The 20,248-nt window shown below is 39.9% G+C and overlaps 1 protein-coding gene across 1 annotated transcript in view; it reads left to right on the top strand.

The window, feature by feature from the left end:
- The first annotated feature begins 16,933 nt into the window (after nucleotides 1–16,933).
- MALRD1 (MAM and LDL receptor class A domain containing 1) overlaps nucleotides 16,934–20,248 on the top strand; it is a 640,413-nt gene continuing 637,098 nt past the window's right edge. The window contains exons 1-2 of the mRNA XM_054724807.1: nucleotides 16,934–16,966; nucleotides 17,682–17,892. Coding sequence (XP_054580782.1) covers nucleotides 16,934–16,966; nucleotides 17,682–17,892 — 244 coding nt within the window. The remainder of the gene's footprint in view (nucleotides 16,967–17,681; nucleotides 17,893–20,248) is intronic.

The following is a 20,248-nucleotide window of genomic DNA, read 5'->3' as shown; positions in this document are numbered from 1 at the left end:
TGTATGTTTTTCCTTAATTTCTTTTTCCTGCTAGACTTCTTAGGACAAATATCTGGGTCGCTTTACAATCCTGATTGTCTTCTTGTTCTCCTTTCAAAATGCTTCAGATTGTGAATATTTCTTTCCAAATAGGACACTCCAGACTGAATATAATTTTCAAGAGGTCATCTGACACTAAATTAGGAGCAGAACTATAACTTTTTGGTCCTGGATACTATTCATGAAATAAGAGATTAAATTATCCTTTCTGGATGCCATATCACACATTAAATTGCATAAAAGTGTATATCAAAAAGGATCCCAGCCCAGCTGGTGTGTCTCAGTGGTTGAGCATTGACCTATGAACCAAGAGTTCATTGGTTGGATTCCCAGTCAGCGCACATGTCCAGGTTGCAGGTTCAATCCCCAGAAGGGGGCATGCAGGAGGCAGCCAATCAATGTTTCTTTCTAATAGATGTTTCTATCTCTCCCTTGCCCTCTCTCTAAAATCATAAAAACATATGTTTTTTAAAAAATGAGTCCCAGCCCTGGCCAATGTGGCTCCATGGTTATGTCAGTTTGTGCACCACAGGGTCATGTGTTCGATTCCTGATCAAGGTCATAGTGAACATTGTAGTTCGCTATTAATTATTATGTATAACAGGATATTGTAAAAATTAAGTTATGAAATTTTTATTAAAATATTCGTTGTGGGCCACATGCAGCCTGTGGACCATGAGTTTGACATGCTTGCTCTATCATGAAGTGATATATGGATGAAGGGATCTCATCATTCCTGTCTTCAATTCTAGTGGGGAGCAGGCAAGGGACATTAGACTACTCTGAAAATTAGCATGGAATCCCTACCAGCCAAGACCTCCTTTGTGTAGCAGCCATATTCACGAATCTACTAACTTTAAGAGTCTGGAATATGACTGAGTGAAATGTTTTTCCTGAGCTGTGTCAATACCCTGGGAGATCCAAACTGAATTAGAGGCACTAATTATGTCACTTGCATCTACCCAATGGGTGCAGAGCTAACCTTATAATGAATGGAAGTCCTAGACATATGGATTGAACAGAAAAGTAAAAATATAGACTGATCTATTTTAATGAAATAAGCTCATGTGATAGAGTTTCTGGATTCTAAGACCAGAGTATGGATTTTCTGTTTAAGAGTTAAATAAATGGGAAGGATAAAGAAAATGAGAACATTTTGGTATTAGAACTGTTCAAAAGTCATGTTTCAAGAAGATTTTGAAAACATCATTACTTTAGGAAACTCTAGGATTCTTTTCATTTGGTTTGGTGCATTCCCGGTTTCAATAGCTGGCTGTGTTTTGTGTACAGAGTGCCACTTATGTTACCCAGGGAAGCTAAATCTTTCAAAGGTTTTTGAAATTAAAAGTACTGCTGTGGGCATGTTGTTATAACTGAATGTATCAGCTTTTATACCAAGGAGACAAGTGAGTCCTGGACTTCAAAATGGGTTAGATAGGAGTCTTGATGGGGATGAAATCAAACTTCCTGTGATCTATTTCGGTCTTTGAGGCTATATTTCATCCCTTGAGCCAGAACCCAGGCTCTCAGTACTAACTCAGACTTTCCTTGTTGCAATGACTGACATGTATATTGTGCTTTTAAACTGCATAATATAGTGTAAAATGTAGATTTAGTCTTAACTTTAAAATAAATGTATTAATATTTGGTAAATTTAAAAACCACACACGTTATGCGATAATTATCCACAATGCATAATTTGGAGAAAATTTTCAAAGAAATGAGTCTCTGATCTGTCTCCGCAATACCATCTACAGAGGTGCAGGGGTTTATATGATCGTTGATATTCTTCTAAAATGTACTATTTGTATCTTCAATGGAGTTCCAGATAAATTTTGAATATAGATAGAATCCATTAAAATACATTCTTTACAGAGTAAACTGGTATGCAGTTCTAGAGTATTTACTGTTATTTCCATGAAGTTGAGACAGTGCTGTAATTAGTTCTTCATATTCAATACCAACCTGGGTGCTGGACAAATGGTAGATATGCACTAATCATTAAGTGGAACAATGGGGCTCTACTGGGTACTGTATACGTGATTTAAGTGCAAATTGAAATAACTGAGAGAAGACTAGAGTGAGATTCTTTTAAATTGTATAGAATATCTTTGTGAAGATTCTGTAAATTTATGGAATTTTTATGTTAAATAAGATTCCTTTCCTAAACAGAGTTTGAGTATTGCCAAGTTTAAGGAATTTATACATCCACCAGCTTTCTTTGGTATATATTTTACCTAGTAATGTCTATCACACTGAAACAGTGTTCTTTTCCTACGTATCATTCACAGTCTGAGAGAGAAATAATTGAAGTAAAGTCTGACAAAATAACATTGCAGATGGCTACTTTCTCCAATTTTCCCACCTTACAGAATCCTAGCCCTTATGTTGATGTCTTGTCCCAATTGTGGGAAATATTGAGAGACTTCTATCCAAGCTTGCTTGCTTCTTCAGCGTGAGATCCCGAGGTTACACCTAGAATGCAAGTACTCTAGTTTCTTCTCTTTTAAGAAACATCTGCTCGTTGTTCATCCTAAGCTGTGTGCTGACCACCTGCTTACAATGAAACCAAATGTTACATGAACCATGCTCCTAATGTAGGAAGGGACCCTATTTCATTTATTTTGCATTTACCATTTTTTCTTAGGTTCTCTACCATCTTACTCTATCAGAGAGTCACTTTTACTTCTGAAAAGACAAAAGTAGAACATTTTATTCAATTATGAGACTAGATTTCCTATGAATTTTCAGCAAGACCATGAGAATACTATTGACATTCTCATTATATCTTGTCTTACACAAAGCCTTCTTTTAAGTAGCATTGTATTAAAAACAATGAAATAAATCTCTGGTTATAATTTTTAGAAAATACTATAAAATACTGTTATTTATAAAATAAGCTTTTCATAAGCTAATTGAATAGAGAGTAACTAGGATATATTTATTTAATAATATGCTTTTTCCCCCTTAAATTTGAAATCAATATTTTATCATATTTCTTAAATTCAAAATCCGTATTAAATACAATAAAAGGAAAAAAACCTAACTATTAGCATGAAAAGGAGAGCTGGGCAATTTCATTTCATAAACATGGATCAATCAATGTAGAGGAAAAGTGAATGAAGAGATGAATCCAAAACCTAAAGTTCCAGACATCTGGAAAGGGGTGGAGAGGCCATGATAGGAGTTATCTTCTAGACACAGTTGAACGAGATGAGGAAGCAAAATCTATGAGTAAGCAGCTGAAGCTCCCAGTAGAGAGAGGGGAAAAGGCAACTCTCCCGCCTGAGAAAACTCGACATGTCCAGAGTATCTGATTAAGAACTAGAGAGAGAGAGAGAAGGAGAGAGAAGGCATTCATCTCCAGAGCCTCTAGGTTCTTGAATTTCTCATCCACCTCCTCCAGTACCAACCACACTGCCCTCTATCTTCTGTGTCCTGCCACAGCCTTGATGATTACTCTGCTTCCATCCCTGTTCTTCTCCTACCCATTCTCCAAAGGGGAGTCAAAGTGACCTTTTAAAATGTAGATCAGATGATGGACTGCTTCTGGAAAAAAAAAAAAATCCCCCAATGGCTTTTCTTTGCTTATAAACTAAAAGCAAAACTCCACATGTACTAGTAATTAGGCTCCTTCCCACCTCTCTGACCTCCTCTCTAGCCTTCTTCCCCTCCTTCCATGTGCTCAGCTGCACTGACAAGCTCCCTGTCCTTCAAACATGTCACACTTTTCATCCTTCTCTATGTCCTGGGGAACTCACACATGTCCCCACCTCAGGGCTTTGCACTTGCTATTCTTTTTGCTTGCAAGGTACTTCCTCCAGATCTTCCCATGAGTAATTTGCTATTTAAGACTCAGCTTAAATGGAACCTTTTCAAAAAAATCACCTTACCACCTACTTTGTATAACCATTTCTTGTTTTATTTTTTCCATAAAACTTAAGAGTATTTGAAGTTTTCCTGCCCTTCCTTCCTCCCTCCCTTTCTTTCTGCTTTACCTCCCCATCTTCCTCCCTTTTTTTGCTTCCTTTATTCTATTCTCTCTTCTCCTTGCCCTCTGTTCTCACTTCTTATTATATTATTAATTATTTAATTTTTCATTGGATGATTCCTTTATCCTATCTAATAAAGAAGGGATATGTTAATTGACCCTCACACCATCGCAGAGATGGTGGCATCCACAGCCAATAAGAAGGGAATATGCTAATTGACTGCCCTGCCCTCAGAGATGGCGGCACCCACAGCCAATAAAGAGGGGATATGTTAATTAAATGCCCCACCCTCAAAGATGGCGGCACCCACAGCCACAAGATGGTGGCGCTCAGTCCCCTCATGCCAGCTGGAGCAGCAGGCATGCAGCAAGGCTGGGCCCACCCCCAGATGGGCCCAGCCGCTCCAGGCACCTGCCTCTGGAGTCCTCCAGTCCCCTCAGACCCCCAGCCACCCAGGGCTGGCCTGAGGTACAGGCAAGCCTCAGATGGCAGCTTCTCAGCTGCCCAGGGCTGGCTCGAGGCACAGGCAAGCTTCATATGGCAGCTGCCCAGCTGCCCAGGGCTGGCTCGAGGCACAGGCAAGCCTTGGATGGTGGCTGCCCAGCCGCCCAGGGCCGCCCAAGGCTCAGGTAACCAGGGCCGGCAGAGGCTTGCGCTTCCAGCAGTGGCAGCAGCAGAGGTGTGATGGGGCATCGCCTTCCCCTGATGGCCGGGTCACCTCCCACCCCTGAGGGCTCCCAGACTGTGAGAGGGGGCAGGCCGAGCTGAGGGACCCCCCTCCAGTGCATGAATTTTCATGCACTGGGCCTATAGTTATAATATAAGCACACACAAACATGACATTTGTCTGAATTGTTTAACATTATGTCCTTAATACTTCAAAAACTGCTTGACAATTGATTGAAAACTGATTGATTGAGTAACTGCAATCTTAATGCATATTTCCAACAAATCTCCTCACTCACCCATCTGAGGGTAATTTGAATAAAGTTGTTAGGAGCAACCAAAAGAAATGAGACTAAAATAACTCTTGTGCTATAGATAGTGATATTGTGAAGCAGTTCTTGTCTATGAGGCAGCATTAGCAAAGTCTGGTTTTATGAGTATTCCCTCTTGTGGGAAGCTATTTCCCACAAATAGACAGAAATCATGAATATTTTCATTATTGTTTGATTCAGCACATGATGTGGGGATGGGGGGACAAGAAGAGATAAACCAAAGCTCTTATAGCCCATGGACACGGACAATAGGGTGGTGAAGACTGGGGAGGTGGGTAGGGGCTGGGAGGAGGGGGGTGAAGGAGGGGAAAAAGGGAGACATTTGTAATACTATTAACAATAAACATGTATATTTAAAAATAAATATATCATTTTATTTTTAAACTCCACTAAATAATGCAAAATATTTTCGGTCATTTTCCCCCCAATGTAAATTAATCAGAGGGTGAATCCCTGAATGTTTAGGAGATATAAGAAAGATATTTTGTTGGTGAAGGAATTTAGGTAACTGAGTATTGAGAGGGTGGAAGGTGAGGTGGGGTGCTGCAGTGACTTAAGATTATGTAACTAGGAGACAGAGTGGAGGAGGGAAAAGGGGGAGAGACTGGCTTTCAAATTCTGAACAGGGCTGCCCTTGTACTGGTTCCGCCTCTGAGTAGTGTTAGGGATAGAAGGTGTGGGGCAGGAGTTTCAGGGAGAGAGGGAGATCAGGGACCACAGAAATTTAGAGACTGCGTTTGTATCTCTTCCTTCTTTTCTTCTTATTCACAGGTTGACATAAATTTTGAAACACGTAATTTTTTTCTTAGGCTTCAGCCTTGTGGAGTGCACCCCGCAATGATACCTGACGGGAGGCTGGTGCCACCCACACCAGCTTCTGGCTTTTCTGGGGAGGAACTCAGGTCAGGAGTGTTGTGTTGTACAAGTTGTCTCTTTTATTGGAGAGGAGAGCGTCAAAAACGGGAAGTGCCCCCAGTGTGATGTGGAGGGGAAAAGTTTAACCGTGTGCTCATAGATATCTTGAAAAGAGAAACTTCAAAAATTGTTGGAAATCTGACTTCTCTTATACTCTCTTCACTTGTGCAGTTAGTTCGCTATAGAGTGGTATTTATGTTATGGCAGAAACCCATAATAACAAGCACCCACCCCACTGAGGAGGAAAACAATCGAGCCCGCAGTTGGGAGATCATACAATTTTGATTACTCCAGAGCCTCTGGATGGCTCTTTTTCAAGTAGGACTGTGATCAGCATGCTATATGCCAAGTCTTGGGGGAACAGAATTGCCAACAGAACATTTTCAAGTCTTAAAGGCAAAAATTATATGTTTTCCTGTTGGTTTTATTAGCTTGGTTATAACATCTAAACAGTTCAGGAATAGTTTCTGGAAAAATTCTCTGTGTTATAGTCCTAGATCTTGCTGTCCAATTCCTTTTCCCTCTTCTCTCCAAGGTGTTAGAAGACACTTCCTCCTTCTCCAGCTCCCAGCCCTTTATTCATCATGAGGGGTCCCCCAAGATCAATCTCTTGTCCTCTGTTTCACATCTGCTCTGAAGGGACCTGAGTCACATTCAGGCGATAGTGAGACTGGTCTGGAAAGTAGGTGGTAGGATGAGGTTTGGGGCTGGTACAAGTATCACCTTGTGGGTAAAACGGACACCACCTTGCATGGTGTATGGGGCAAAATAATCCCTGGCACAAGGTGACAGTGCAGTTGCTAAATATTTTCCCAGTTGCTAAATATTTATTGACCTGGGACATAAATGCCCTCAGGGAAGCAGGGATGTGGGTATATGGAAGGCAGGGGAAAACAGTGCTTTTAAAGACAACAGAGTGGGCTGCTTACTGCTAAGTGGTACTGGTCCCTGCAGATGGGTAATGAGGAACTGTGGGTCCTTAGCAAAAGTTCAAGGCTGATTGAGAGTCAGCATGGAAGAATGTGCATGGCATACTGGGGCAGGAGACGGGTGCCCCATAGTTATAGCTGCAGAGCTCAGAGACATTTAAAGGTTCAGGCAAGGCATGCCTGCTATTCCAAAGTCAGGGCCCTAGTTGGGAAAACCGTACACCCTAAAACATGGAATAAAAACATCCACATGGAGACCCTTGAGGATTCTTTCTGGGCAGAAGATCCCAAAGCATTAAAGCTTGTAGATGGTGTGGTATCTTCAAGGGGAGGGGGAAGATTGACTTTCTGTCTTGCTCATCTCCACACATGGGTGTGTGTGGGGGGGGGGGGAGGAGGAGGAGGATCCTGGTTGTGGGTGTGAGTGGGCTGGGGTCTGCCATGAGCTGCCTTTGGCAGATGCGCTAGTGCCCCTACGCTAGCTGGCTGTCCCCTCCCTAAGTTGGCAGTGCTACGGTGTTGATGAAAAGTGCAGCCAGCTGCTAGAATTCATGTAAATGGCAGAACACACTGACACACTGAGTGTCTGTACTTTAGACACATCTAATGCACTTTTATCCCCAAGTTTCTGAGTTGATGCATCCTCTCTCTAGAGTGGGCAGGACAACCAGAGCAAAGTGGGGGGGAGACATGTTAACACCCTTACCAGTGTGGAAATAAACAAGTCCACCAAAATGAGAATAAATAGAGGCTATTTACTCAAGAGTTTTCTGTAACAAGAGACCGTCTCTGGCACTTCTACAGACACTCAAAGTCTAGCAGAGAAGTAGAGAAAAGGGAAGAGCTTCAGGTACGCCCTCATTGGACATTGCTGGCATGGCGAAGCTGGAGTTGGTGTAGCTCACTAAAAGTGAGGCATGTTATGTGACTAGTTTGGGAGTGTATTTGACTTTCTCTGGTTGACCCCGAGCAGGAGCAAAAAAAAAAAAAAAAAAGAAAGAAAAAAATAGGAGAGAAGCTGGTGGTCACTGAGCAAGTCTCTGGAAGAGACTGAGAGATTGTACAGAATTGGAATAATTTCTTCCTCAAATCTTTGGTTATTGGTCACCATTGTTATAATCAGGGTCTGGTGCTTTTTTAAAAAAAAGCTATTATCAATTTATTTTCCTTAGTAGATACCAGCCTGACTTGAGCCAATCTTCATGTCTGGAACCCATTGATTGAAAGGTGGCCAGGTCCATAGGGAGAAGAATTATGCAACACCATGAAGAATATTGACTATAATTATTCTCTAATCCCTTTCCCAGTGTTCCTATGAACATTTACTTAGGTATCTGCTACGCTGGGTGTGTTAATCCAGGTCCTTTGAGAAGTAAACACCAAGACAGAATAGTGATTTCGGAATCGGTGAACTATCCCTAGAAATGCTCCTAATGTTTACTCTTCAGCCCTTGCACAGTATTTTGAAACTAGCTGAAAGTTGACAATAAGAGGGATACATTTTGTTTGTTGTGTGTTACTGATCCTTAATTGACTTGTTCACAAGGATGGTTGCTAACTGTAGCTTCTCAAAGACATTGGTATTTAGGGTGGGTTTGGACTTGATTGGGTTTCAAAGCCGTGAAAATCCTGATAGCATGGTAAGTTTGGCACTGTATTTTGTGGCAACAGTGGTAAAACTTCATCTGTGCTAATATGGACTAAGGGTATATTGAAGGTGAGGGCGTGGCAGACCAAGTTACTGCCGTTGAAATCATGATGGTTGAGAATGAGGAATACAAGGATTGTACCATTGGCTGGGTGCAATCCTTAAAGAAAGGAAATGACAGACTTGGGCTATTAAATCTTTGGCAATGACATGGTCAAACAACCAGGGAATTTATGCTTCCTTAAATTAACCTTGATTTACTTGTAGACTGAGTCTGTTTTTGTAATTTGTTTATTTTAAAATGTAAATGTCGGGGCATTGATTATGAAAGTGTGAGAACTGGGGGGGATTTGGAGGACTGCAAGTAACTTGAACGCCTTACTCCACCCCACCCCACCTTGATAAAAAAGGTAGCCCTTGCTCCAACTCATAAGCCTGGTCCTACCTTGCCTGGAGATAAGCAGTCACCTCATTTGGAGGCATTGCCTCCCATGAGCATGTGGTTCTCATGTCTCATCCCCACCATCCCCACTATTTCCAGAACCATGCACAGACCTGTGAAGAGTAGACTCCCCACCAAAAGAATGTCAACCTTATGTTAAATCATATCAGTAGAAAATGGGAGATCTGTATGGGGATAAAGAGGTTGGCTTAGATAAAGAGAAACATAATTTTGAGTTGGGCTAATGATTTCTTTATTTTTAAACATCTAGAATAGGTTCTAGCTGATTGCTCAGATCAGCTGCTTGAGACCTCGTCTCTAAGGAGGCTTACGTTCAATGATTTTTGGTGTGCATTGTTTATTCATCCCCTGTTCTATATGAACTGAGGCCTACAAGACCCTGCATAATAAAGCATTTAGAAGTACTTTGGTGAAAAGACTAGCAGTATTCTACACAATTTTGTAGTGGGTCCCCTATTCAGATTTCATATGAAGTGGAGATGATGGTATCTCAAAACAATGCTGGACAGTAATAAAACTAAATTATCAGAGGCAAGATTCGCATGATTACCATAATACTCTCATTATAGTCGGCAAAGCCAGGCACACCAGGGATTGTTGGTGGTGGGTAATGGAGTTAGCTATCCATAGGAATAAAAGAGGTGGGCCACTTATTAAAATCCTATATGGTTTCACACACACACACACACACACACACACACACGCACACACACACACTCACATATACTCTTCTGGGTCTTGTGCCTGTGCTATTTAATGGTAATGGTTTACTGGAAAATGAGAAATAGATGCTGGTTCTAAGCTTACATTAATTCCTGGATATCCAGAAAATCACCATGGTCCTATCATTCGGAAAAATCAGATGGAGGAAAGGACAGATGAAGGTTAGGTGATAAATGGAATTTATGTACAACTCCACCTGTCAGTGGCTCACGGGTCTGTAAAACCATGCTGTGGCTATTTTTTCAGTGGCCAAATGACACAGGGCACACTTAATTCCAGCAACAAGTGTGACAACACAGGTGAAATGGTGCCAAGCAGCAGAGCTCCTAAGGTGCTGAGAGTTTTATTAAATTGGGGTTCAGTTAAGTATGCGGACTCTGCCTGGCACATACCAAAATTTCAGACTCCCAGAGGAAAGCAAGTGCCAGGATAAACTATACTTTTGTTTGTCCAAACAGCTCAGGCACAGTGGGCCACTCTTACAATTTAGACTGTAGGAAACATTCCCAAAATGGAAGTTCCCAGACATCAACCCAGGGCCAGCATTGTAAGCCTGCCTTCTAAGGATAGCATCAGTCCTGCTGTGCCATTCCTTTCTGCGGAGATAGGAACACACAAAGGGCACCCCACCTCAGGGGAATTGCAGAGACTGGTGCTGCCACTAGCACTAACTCCTGGCAGCCCCTAATCTGACCTACCCTATGTCCAATGCAGAGGGTGGAGGGGTCTCAGAAATTAATGGAGGATTATTGGAAGTGTAATGAGATAGCGACTCTATGCGAGCTTGTCTTTCAGGTGCAGGTTCTTTACTAAAATAAATAAGTAAAGCCCTGCCTAGCTGTGAATGGGGTAAATGTACCATTTTTCTTTATCCCAAAAGCAGAGAATGCTAGAAATATTTTGCTTTCAATGAAGAGGGTCAGCAATATACCTTCACTATCAATATACCTTCAGAACACAGTCAACTCACTTGCTTTGAGTCATAATGTGTCTGAAGATGCTTGATTGTGCCCCCATTGTATGGGGCATCATGCTCACCCACTATCCATATGGCATTCTTATGATAGAATCTGTGAGCATGGATTAGCAGCTTCCCTAAATTCTTTGATGAAACCCATAGGTGACAGAGGTTGGTGATAAACTCAGAGGATATGTAGGGTTCTGATACCTTCATGGAATTCGGAGAATGAAGATAACTCTCAAAGTGAGAGTCAATTTGCTGCATCTTGCACATTATATCTAAAAGAAAGGCAGAAAATTTGTTTGGAATTTTGGAAGCAAAGAAAGCATAAGGCTGTGTGGTACCTAAAACAAGGTAAAGTTCCTGAGCTGTTAAGAGTGCGGTGCCAAGATCTGTGGGAGATTGGCATGCTTGATAAGACTATGTCCAACTCTGTAAGGTTCTTATGATTTTGGAGTGAAGCCAGAAAACAGCTATTCTCCTTTTGAGAAATAGCTATTGAGACCAAATTCATGATCATGAGACACCAGTGACCCTGCAACTTGAGCTGATCAAAATAAATCCACCGAGTCATAAATCTGAGTGTGCCAAATCGTCCATGGAAGCAGTCTACACAAGACCAGAATTGAGCAGGTCCTGAAGTCTCAAGTAAATTCCAGAAACAGATGGCTCATACTCCCAGGGCATCTCTTCACAACGCTTTATCATTTAGATATGCGTTTTTAAAATTTTTTCTCCTTAAAAATTTTCTTTTTTCCTTTTTGATTTTACACTGAATGTCATTGCCATCAGAGGAAGTCATCTGTGTAGCGGTGTCTTTGAAATATATTAAACTAGTTATATGAACTCATATTTTATTTCCATGTATTCTTGTGGCAGCAGAATTTAAAATATATCCATTAGTTAGGGTCTGTTGTAAATAAACTCTCCCAGTCGCTAATCATCTCAACATTTCTTTATTTTGTCCCTTATCCCGAGTAAACATTTAGGTTGCTAATAAGTTCAACTGTAATTTTTCTTCTCATCAGAACAAAAACATTATCCATTATCTTACATTTGCTACACTTGCTACTCTCTTATTTGCTTATATTGTTGCTGTTAAGAGGTTAACTGCAAGTCTAAATAATATTACTTTGTAGATAATATGTTTTGTCGCTCTAATTGATTTTAAGATCTTCACTTTTCTTTGGAGTTCTTCAATTTAACTATGAGGTATCTAGCTGAATCTTTTTTACTTATCCTGCACCTTTATTTTTAGAGTTCATGATTTTCTTCATTTCTGGAAAATGCTTACTTCAAATATTGCCTCACCCTATATTCTCTTTTATCTCCCCTATAAGTTCCATTTAGTCTCATGTTGGGCCCTATCATTCAGTGTTATAGGCTCTTGAACTATATTTTTTTTCATATTTTCATATGTCTCTATGTTGCATTTTCTAGAAGTTTTTCTTATTTCTCTTCCAATTCATTAAATTCTATATTCATTTTTTTCTCTTTATACTATCTATTTTGTTTTCATTTCCAATAATTACATTTTTCATGGTCACTTTTATAAAACCATGCCTAGTCTCTTCTTCCTTGGGCTTATTTTAAAATTTTAATCTTTTAAAGATTTGATACATGATTATTCACTATCACATAATGCCAGTGTATGAAATCTTTGGATATCTTATTGTGCCTTTGTTTGTGTGATTATTTGAGCTGGCTCTGAAGCATTGGTCACTTTCCAGTTAATTTTTCACTGTGAGCCCTTGTTTGGATAATCAAATTCTATGGGAATCCTGACGTACCTTATTGAAGGTGCCAGGAATGTTTTCCTAGCAAATTCTCCCTCTGGCTTTATGCAAGGATATCAGTTCTAATTTCCTATTTCATGTAGACCCAACTCCTTTTATTACTTTTCCTAGTACATCTTTCAAAATTAGGGTTCTGTGTTGCTTTTATCTGTAATATAACTTCAGTCTTTACTCACTACTCCTTGCATTTCATACCTTCTTTCAATTGTTATTTTGCATAAATTCTGGAATTTTTCTTAAACTATTTTTAGGATGGTCATTTAGTAATAGACTCCACTGTGTTGTCTCTATCTCCTCCTATCTCCTTTTCAACTTTGCTTTACATTTTTCAGACTCAGGACTCAGTTATGTATTTAAAAGTCTTTTATATTCCACTCCATCCAACATTGAACATTGTTATAGTTTGAGAGGTAGCTTTTTTTTTAAGAAATATAATCCACTATTTTTTAGCCAAAATTAGAAGTATTGTTTGTACAATTTTGATGTATCCAAAGTTGTAAATCCATTTAAGTCAGGGATATTGTCTTATTCTTCCTTCTATCTCTCCTATCTTCCTGCCTCCTATCCCAATGTCTAGCATAAAGTAAGTGCTCAATTTTTTAAAAAGGATAAAACAATGTGTTTACTTTAAATGAGTTTGCTGTCAGCTTTGAATATTTTGCCTTTTGGAATTCTCAGCCAGGATTTCCCATTGAAAATCATTGACAACATACAGTTGACCCTTGAACAACATGTGGGTCCACATATAGGCAGATTTTTTTTCAATAAATACCATAAATGAATTTTTTTCTTCTCTATAACATTATTAATAACCTTTTCTCTTGCTTATTTTATTGTGAGAATACAGTATAGAATACATATAACATACAAAATATATGCAATCAATGGATTATGTTATAGATAAGGCTTCTGGTAAAGAGTGGGCTATTAGTAGTTACGTTTTGGAGAGTCAAAAGTTATATGTGAATTTTCAACAGCAAGGGAAGTCAGTGCCCTAAGCCCTGTGTTGTTCAAAGGTCAACTTCAATTCAATTAAAATAATATGGTCTTTTTTTTTTAAATCTTGGGTTTTCACCTAAGCTCCATCATTTCATGTGATCTTGGACAACTGAGTAATAGTTCTTAAAGTAAAAGTAGGAAACAATGTAAGAGGGTATTTTGGACATAACGAGACACTGTGTTTGATGCGCCCAATAGAACATTAGAGCACTGGGTCTATGAGACATATCGCCTTCCTGAACAAGCCAGGCAAACACAACCCTGGCTGCTAGCAGCATGTTTATTCCTTGCCCCTTTTGGTACATGTAGAGAAAAAGTGATAAGGAAATAATCAGCTGAGAATAATTTTATCTTCTGGCAGCACAATATAAATTTGCTTTATAAAATATTATGTGACTGAATTATACTGATTTGCTTTGGGTACCATCATTCCAGTTCATTTCTTATCTAAATGATGAATGGCAGCTGAAACAGTGTAGGGTAATGTTATTTTTACTAGACAATAACAGTTGATAAAGGAGTTTCCCAGCTGAAACTAGGCAATAAACAACCATGAGAGAAACAAAATATGTGATTTTAAAAAAATGGAATATATAAAATGTTATGGGACCTGAATTCAGAATCAGGATGTAAAATTGAAATGTTTCTGTTTATATGCTTCTTTACTCTTTCTTATTTCTCTTTCCTCTTCCCTGCCATGAAAACCTGAAATGGGCTGTGACGTGACACAATCATTTGCTTATTTAGTGTGGGAAGATGGTGGAGTGCATTGCTAATACAAAACAAAATTGCAATTTCAAAATCTAGAGGGCCTTTTAAAATAGCACACATTTAGAAATGGAAAAGCAACATTGAACACAAGAGTTATATATCTTTTATGGAGTAGCAGTTTAAAATTTAACATACTCATGGTGTTTATTTTTGTGTGCCCAGCAAACGTTGAAAGGATTTTAAGCCCTCATTAACTTCATTCATTAGCAATTATCTATTGAGCACCTCCTGTCTGCCAGGAACTTGGCTAATAACTGGGGGTGCAATAGTGAAAAAGTTACCAGCCTGATACATTATTACAGACTAATGGAGGAATCACAGAAGTCCACAGACAATGACCACACTGGACCTGGGGGTGCTAGGATGAATGAGGACAGAAGGCTGTGAGGAAGCCCAGGAAGGAAATTTAACCCAGCCTGGGAAAATCAGCCAAGATACCTTAGAGAAGTCCTCTAAACTGGGAAATCAAGAATAAGTAGTATTAACCTGGTGACTGGGGTGGGGACGGGATCTCAGAGCTGGCGTCTAGAGATGGCATGTTGAGAGCACTGCCAGTGGAACAGTTTTGTAAAATTGTGACTGAGAAGATAAGGGCGAGCATAGTAAGCAGTAAGTCTTAAAAGGTAAGGACACATATGTAATACCTTAATCAATAAAGAAATTAAAAAAAAAAAAGGTAAGCTGTGTTTGCGAGCCATGCTAAGGAGTATGACATTTATGCTGATTTCAGATGGAAATATGTAGGAGTGGATTTGTGCCTTAGAATGATCACTCTGCCTGAAGAATGGAAAATGCATTGTGGGTAAGAAAAACATCGGTTTCAGGGTGTTGCTGAGATAAGAATTGATGGAATCTTCAGGTGACATATAGAATGCACAAGACTTGATGATTGGTAGTAGAGTGGGTGAGAGTGTCCACTCAACATACAGGTTCCTGGTTTGGAAACTGGATAAGAGGAAAATGCCATTTATTGAAATATAAAATATGGGAGTGATCGTTAATTGGTTGGGAGGAAGAAAGAAAGATGAGTTTAATTTTTGATTCAAGGAGGCATGTCAATTAGGCTATCTCTGTGTTATGTGCGTGTATATACACATTTACTCAGGAAGAAGACTTAAAATGTAGGTTTGAACAACATATCATATCAGGACTTCAGATATAGCTTTGTGAAAAAACAATCTATATTAATAAAAGCCTAGGTGGCCCTTGTGCCCTCACATCATCACAAGATGGCTGTCCCATGTCATCACAAGATGGCCACCACAAGATGACCACCCCATGTTGTCACAAAATGGCCTGCACAGGGAGTAGATGAGAGTGACCAGGCCACCAGGGGAGGGCATTTAGGGGTGACCAGGTTGGCAGGGGAGGGCAGTTGGGGTCAATCAGGCTGGCAGGGAAGGGCAGTTGGGGGCAAACAGGCCAGCAGAGAAGGCAGTTGGGGGCAATCAGGACAGCAGGGGAGCAGTTAGGCGTCAATCAGGCCAGCAGGCAGAAGAGGTTAGGGGCAATCAGGCAGGCAGGCAGGTGAGTGGTTAGGAGCCAGCAGTCCCGGATTGTGAGAGGAATGTCCAACTGCCAGTTTAGGCCCAATCTACAGGGATCAAGTGTAAATTGGCAGTTGGACATCCCCCAAGGGGTTCCAGATTGGAGAGGGTGCAGGCTGGGCTGAGGGACACCCCCTCCCCAGTGCACAAATAGTCCTATATAATAAAAGCGTAATATGTAAATCGACCTAACAGCAGAACGACTGGTTGCTATGACATGCACTGACCACCAGGGGGCAGAAGCTCAACCCAGGAGCTGCCCCTTGGTGGTCAGTGCACTCCCACAGGGGGAGCGATGCTCAGCCAGAAGCCAGGCTCATGGCTGGTGAGCATAGTGGCAGTGGCGGGAGCCTCTCCCACCTCGGCTGCAGGCAGACAGTAAGGAGCGAGGGGTCCTGGACTGTGAGAGCCCCAGACTGCAAGAGGGCACAGGCCAGGCTGAGGGACCCCACAGGTGGATGAATCCGTGCAGCAAGCCCTAGTGTATAGATAATACTTTAAATTGTAAGTGTGAAGAGAAAGCCTAGAAAAAAGTGAAAAAAATGTATAATCTGAATAGAGAGGAGGACTAATGTGGACATATAAGGGACATTTAAGAGACACACAAAGTGGAATAATAAGGTATTACTCAATATTCTTTTATAAAACAGAGAAATAAGGAGAACAAATAGGTATGAAGTTGGATTAAAGCACAGAGCAATGAAATACTAGAGACTGTGGAGTGCTCAATGATAATCCAAAAGTATGGATTTTCCTCCCTGAGTCCTGAATGCTCATATCTTAGAATTTAATATTCTCATTGGGTCTTTTCTTTCTAGAATGTGTGTGTGTGTGTGTGGGGGGGGAATCTTACTTTTCTCAGACTTTCTTTAAATGTGCAGATGCATTCTCTGCCCCTGACCTATTGTCCTTGCCACTGCACATGGTCCACTTGCTTCTCATAACCTCCTGGGCTATCTCTGTCTCTTGTTGTCATATTTCAGAAATTAAAAGAAAGTAGTTGAAAAAGAACTTTAACATGCCTTTAAGAAATCAAATATAAAGGAATATTTTGAATATTCAACTTCACATAACTTCTATAATTATTCAGCCCATAGAATTTTATTAATATGTCAATGTATTCTGAACTTTGGTACACTGTGCATTCCAAAGATGCATCTAAAATCATGTGTTTCACCTGTAAAAGTAAATGAAAACGAACTGACTATAGAAGGACGAGCACTGCACTCAGCAATAGGATATTTTTCTACTTTCTAACACCAAGTGATTCTATTTCCTCATATATTTTCTTGGACCCCAGTTATATGATTTGTAAAATAATGATCTCTAATGTCTTTTTAACGTTTAAAATCTTATTGTTCTCAAGTCATCTAAACAAGCAATTCAAGGTTTCTATTCAATAATAAAGGATATGCATTTCATTCCCATGGATCCATTCTAATATTTGGGCCTGAAATATTTGAGTAAGTTTTAGTAACCACAATAATGTTCTAAGTTACATGAATGTGATTAAATAAGCATATGAATTCACACAGAACATTTCTATATCACTTATAATTTTATTATGGTTTTCTCTCCATTTATATACTTGCCCGCTTTTTTATTTTAAATTTTCTTTCAGGAGATAGCAGGAACACAAAGGCTTAAATTGTTAAACAGAGCAATAAACGTGTATGCTTATCTAGATAGAGAAATGGTGCAATTACTCAAGTTAAATATTTTCTAAAGACACTCCTCTGAAAGACTCAAGGAACTGCCTTGGGAGTCATTTGCCAGAGTTGCAGATTGTTACCAATAGTCTCCAGTCGTAAGAGGTAAACCTGGAAAAGGAAGAACAGAGAAAAGAAAAATAATGTTTCTAATGAGGGACTCACCTATTACAACTGCCTGACTTCTACAGACATACCAAGTACCGCTCTTCTGCCTGGCCAGAATGCTAGCATTTCCGAAGAATGGAGCTTCCTGTGTTCCTTGGATTTTCTGTGTCTTCCTGTCTCCACTGGTTCAGCAAGGAGCAGAGGCCTTTCAGTGTGGCAATGGGGTCTCCGTGCCTCCTGACAACGTGTGTGACTTCACAGATCACTGTGGGGACATGAGTGATGAACAGCAATGTAAGTTCCATTCCCCTCTTTTCTCCACTTTCTGTATACCTTTGCACCAGGGGCTGATGAGCAGCCAGAGAGATTCAGATAGATACCTGGCCCTGCATGGATTTAATTGATAAGCCCTTAGTGTAAGACAGAAACTAAAATAGTCTTTTCATTAAAGAGACAGGTCCATAAATAAAAATTGCTCTAGTTGAGCAATATCAAATTGCTAGGACTCTATATCTAGCTGGATGTATTTTAAATCAGTTTTTACTGATTACATGGAAAGAATGACAGGCAGAAATGTAGCATTTAATTTTGTATTAGTAGAGCAAATTTCAAAAGAAATGCAGTGCTGCAGCTTTACAATTCTGTGATGGAAAATATCAACTTAAGGTTGAATGCAGTATGAAAACATTTTAACTAAATGCTAAGTTAAATGAGTAGATTTTACTTCTGCTGCTAGGACGGTACCAAGTGAAATGATAACGCACTGAGCACAGCTCCTGGCTGGTAGCATTTGGTTTCGGGCGGAGGAAAGAGCGCAGGCTTCACAGAGCGCAGGACCTAGGGCCGGAGCCTGGATAGACCACCTACTGATGGTGTGATCTGGAACCTCCACCTCATTATAAGAAGAACCAGCTCTCACAGGCGGGAAAATGCTCCATTGCCTGCCGGTGTCATATTAATAAACAGGAAACCACTTACCAGGGGAAGACATAGGTAAAGACTTGTATGTGTCTGTAAGTTCCTCTGCCAATAAGACATCCTGAAGGAATTATGTCATTTCTCAAGTAAGAACTTGTGTTGTTCTTACATGCCATTGCCTTTCATAAACAACTAATGGATTAAATGGAGTCATTGTTGGTTCGTAGTAATATGACCTAGTTATCTGAAGGCACTAATTCTAGTCAGAGCACTTGACTCAAACATATTTTCTATTTTTATTCATATACTGTATTAATTAATGTTTGCAGAATTCTTTCGTTCAGATAACGCTATTCATTAGTATTGGCAGAATTTCTTCTGCTAACATAGATTCTACACATTCAATTTTGCTGTTGTTGGCCTTCTATTTACATATTCAGTTGTTACATTAAAACCAGAAAAAGAGTTTACTGAAAAATTTCTTCTCTGTAGAAGAAAACAGTCTAGTGATGTTTGCCCCATAGTTTGGGATAGCTATCACGCAGTTAGTAACTATTAAATGCAAAGCACAACCAAAGACTGGGCATTGATATTTGTCCAGTTTCCCCAGAAAGGCTACATGTGGGCGAGCTGCCCTTCCTCCCCCCTTCTTGGGTCTGTCTGGGGAAGCCCTCTGGTGAGCGGCAAAGAGGAACCACTCGGCTGCTTTGACAAGAAGTGCCAAGTCCCTTCCATTGTTAATCTCTGTGAATCTCCTTTAGCGCACCTGCTGTGGTAACGTGCTTGGTCCTGCTTCAGGGAAAAGGTTCAGGGAAAGGAGGAGGAAGCCGCAGGGTGAGAAAGGTCTCGGCTGCATGCAAGGTTCTAATAACGTGCAGCCGTGGAGGCAAGCGAAGGAACACATCTGTCGAATAAACAGATTTTCATTTAAAATGTTACATTGGGAGATCACCTTTTGGCTTTTCGTTTTTCATTTTCATTTCCGAGAAGTTTCCACTTCAGTATTTTATTTAAAACGTGAACCATAACCTGTAGATAAAATTGAGAATCGCTTTAAAATGTGAATTTCTGTTGTATACTACACTGGGGGGTGGAGAGGGAAGGAATATTGTGAGGGAATAATAATGGCCAAGCAATTTCTCTCATGAAAATTTGTGACGCTAAATTTACAGGTGAGATTTTTAAAGCTAACTTTATAATGATGGTACAGTAGTCACATTTTGAAAAAAAATCAACCTGTGCCTCCCTTTAATGTCCAGATGATGTGAACTTTAAGAAATAGATTAATAGGCTGATTATCTTAATGAAATTGACATAGTTGAAGTTGAATTTCAGATGCAACTGATTCTATTCATAGGTTTTTAAAAATGTTCTTATTTTATATGATGGAACTCTGTTTAAGAATACTCCAACTGTTTAACTCAGGTGTGTGTGTGTGTGTGTTTTTCTTTTTAAAGATATTAGGTTTAGGAAGACTGAATCTTCCCAATGGATTAAGTTCTATTTATGCATACTACTGAGCATTTAATATATAGTAAGCAAGGAAAATAATTTTTAAGTATAACAATTATTTAGTTCTGGTGTTGACAAGAATCCCTCTTTATTAGACTTTATCCTGAGCCAGGGAAAAATGTTGTGTAACTGGTCTGGATATTAAAAAAAAAATCATATTCCAAATGTTGCATTGTCTGCTTCCAAGCAGATTCCCTTCTCCTGGTGTTCATTCTCTTGT

Source organism: Eptesicus fuscus, chromosome 2, assembly GCF_027574615.1.
Source record: "Eptesicus fuscus isolate TK198812 chromosome 2, DD_ASM_mEF_20220401, whole genome shotgun sequence".
NCBI lineage: Eukaryota > Metazoa > Chordata > Mammalia > Chiroptera > Vespertilionidae > Eptesicus > Eptesicus fuscus.
This window is presented reverse-complemented; position numbering and strand designations above follow the sequence as displayed.